At 41.9% G+C, this 1,585-nt stretch overlaps 1 protein-coding gene across 1 annotated transcript; it reads right to left on the bottom strand.

Annotated features, from left to right (window-relative positions):
• Positions 1–230: 230 nt before the first annotated feature.
• Positions 231–1,166, bottom strand: LOC121172292 (olfactory receptor 4D10). Its single transcript, XM_041004141.1, has one exon. It carries the CDS (start codon positions 1,164–1,166, stop codon positions 231–233), a length of 936 nt encoding a protein of 311 aa, XP_040860075.1.
• Positions 1,167–1,585: the final 419 nt, after the last annotated feature.

Raw genomic sequence — 1,585 nt, 5'->3', positions numbered from 1 at the left:
AATGTTTAGTTATGTTTTCTTTTTCTTTTCTTTTTCCCCCCAAGGCTGCATTTCAAAAGCAATATAATATCTCCTGTAAACAATTTTACTTCTATACAAGTGTCACAGGAAATTTAGGTTTTTACTTATATTGGCCTGATAGAATCATTGATAGTTACATGCATCTTAGAAGAAACAGAAAAGCGAATTGGTAAAAGAGAGTGCAGACACCAAAGGTGGTGATGATGGGTTTATTCCCTGTCATTTGGTCTGAGTCTCTTTCTGAGCCTCCTCATCGCTGACTTCACCTCATGGTTCCTCAGTGTATAGATCAAGGGATTCAGCAGAGGGGAGATAATAGTGAAGGTGACTGAGATGGCTTTGTCAGTGGGGAGGGCGGTGAAAGGCCGGGCATAGACATAGATGCAGGGCACAAAATGCAGGGTCACCACGGTGATGTGGGAGGTGCAGGTGGAGATGGCTTTCTTCCTGCCTTCCCCTGCCTGAGACTTGAGTAATGAGAGTATGACCAAGTAGGATACGAGGAGTAAGAAAAACCACAGGGTGGTGAGCAATCCATTATTGGAAATCATTAGTAGTTCAAGTACTAAAACATCTGTACAGGCAAGCTTGAGGACTTGAGGGACATCACAGTAGAAAGTGTCAAGGACGTTGGGTCCACAGAAGGGGAGTGGAAGCAACAGGGAGATCTGTACAATGGAATGGACAAAGCCCCCCACCCAGGAGGCCACGATCAACATGACACAACGGCTTCTACTCATGATGGTCACATAGTGCAAGGGCTTGGAGATGGCCACATAGCGATCAAATGCCATCACTGACAAAGAAAATACATCCACCCCTCCAATCAGGTGGAAAAAGAACATCTGAGTGAAGCAGCCATGGAAGGAGATGGTCTTTCTCGTGGATAGAAGGTCGACCAGAACCTTGGGAGCTGTGATAGAAGAAAAGCAGATATCGGCAACTGATAAGTTACGGAGCAAAAAGTACATGGGAGTGTGGAGGCGTGACTCACAGGTCACAGTGACCATGATGAGGAAGTTCCCAAGCAGGGTTGTCATGTACACCAAGAGGAGGAAAAGAAATAGGACCAGGCTCACGTCTTGATTCTGGGTCAGGCCAAGGAAAATAAACTCCCTCACTTGGGTTGAGTTGCTTATCTCCATTGTTTAATTCTCTCTTTCTCCTCTTTTGTTCCTAGCTATATTTTATGAAACTACTCAGTGAATATCTTGTGAGTCCCTTAAACAACTAAAAAGTGATGCAGAAGTTTTCTTACACGACTGTCATGCTTGCAATTTGTTGAATTGTCCGCAAATTTAAGATTGTGATCAGTTGAGTGATTAAATAAAATTATCACATGTAAAATCATTCAGTTGTTCTTTTCCTGTAGAAGCATTTTGGGAAAGAAAATATAGTAAGTAGAAATGAAAAGATACCATTACCAAAGTTCAATATGATGCTTTGGGTACGAAACTTCCAATAAAATATTTTTTTTTCTGCTTTAAGTAAGTATTTTCATTTCATCTTGTCACTTAACTCTGATTTGGGAGTCAGAAGTTCCAGATTCCCTAAAAGGAAGACA

The sequence above is a fragment of the Ochotona curzoniae genome, unplaced genomic scaffold (assembly GCF_017591425.1).
Source record: "Ochotona curzoniae isolate NIBS_2020 unplaced genomic scaffold, NIBS_Ocur_1.0 scaffold_3171, whole genome shotgun sequence".
Lineage (NCBI taxonomy): Eukaryota > Metazoa > Chordata > Mammalia > Lagomorpha > Ochotonidae > Ochotona > Ochotona curzoniae.
The sequence above is the reverse complement of the archived record's forward strand: the minus strand, read 5'-3'. Positions and strand labels throughout refer to the sequence as shown.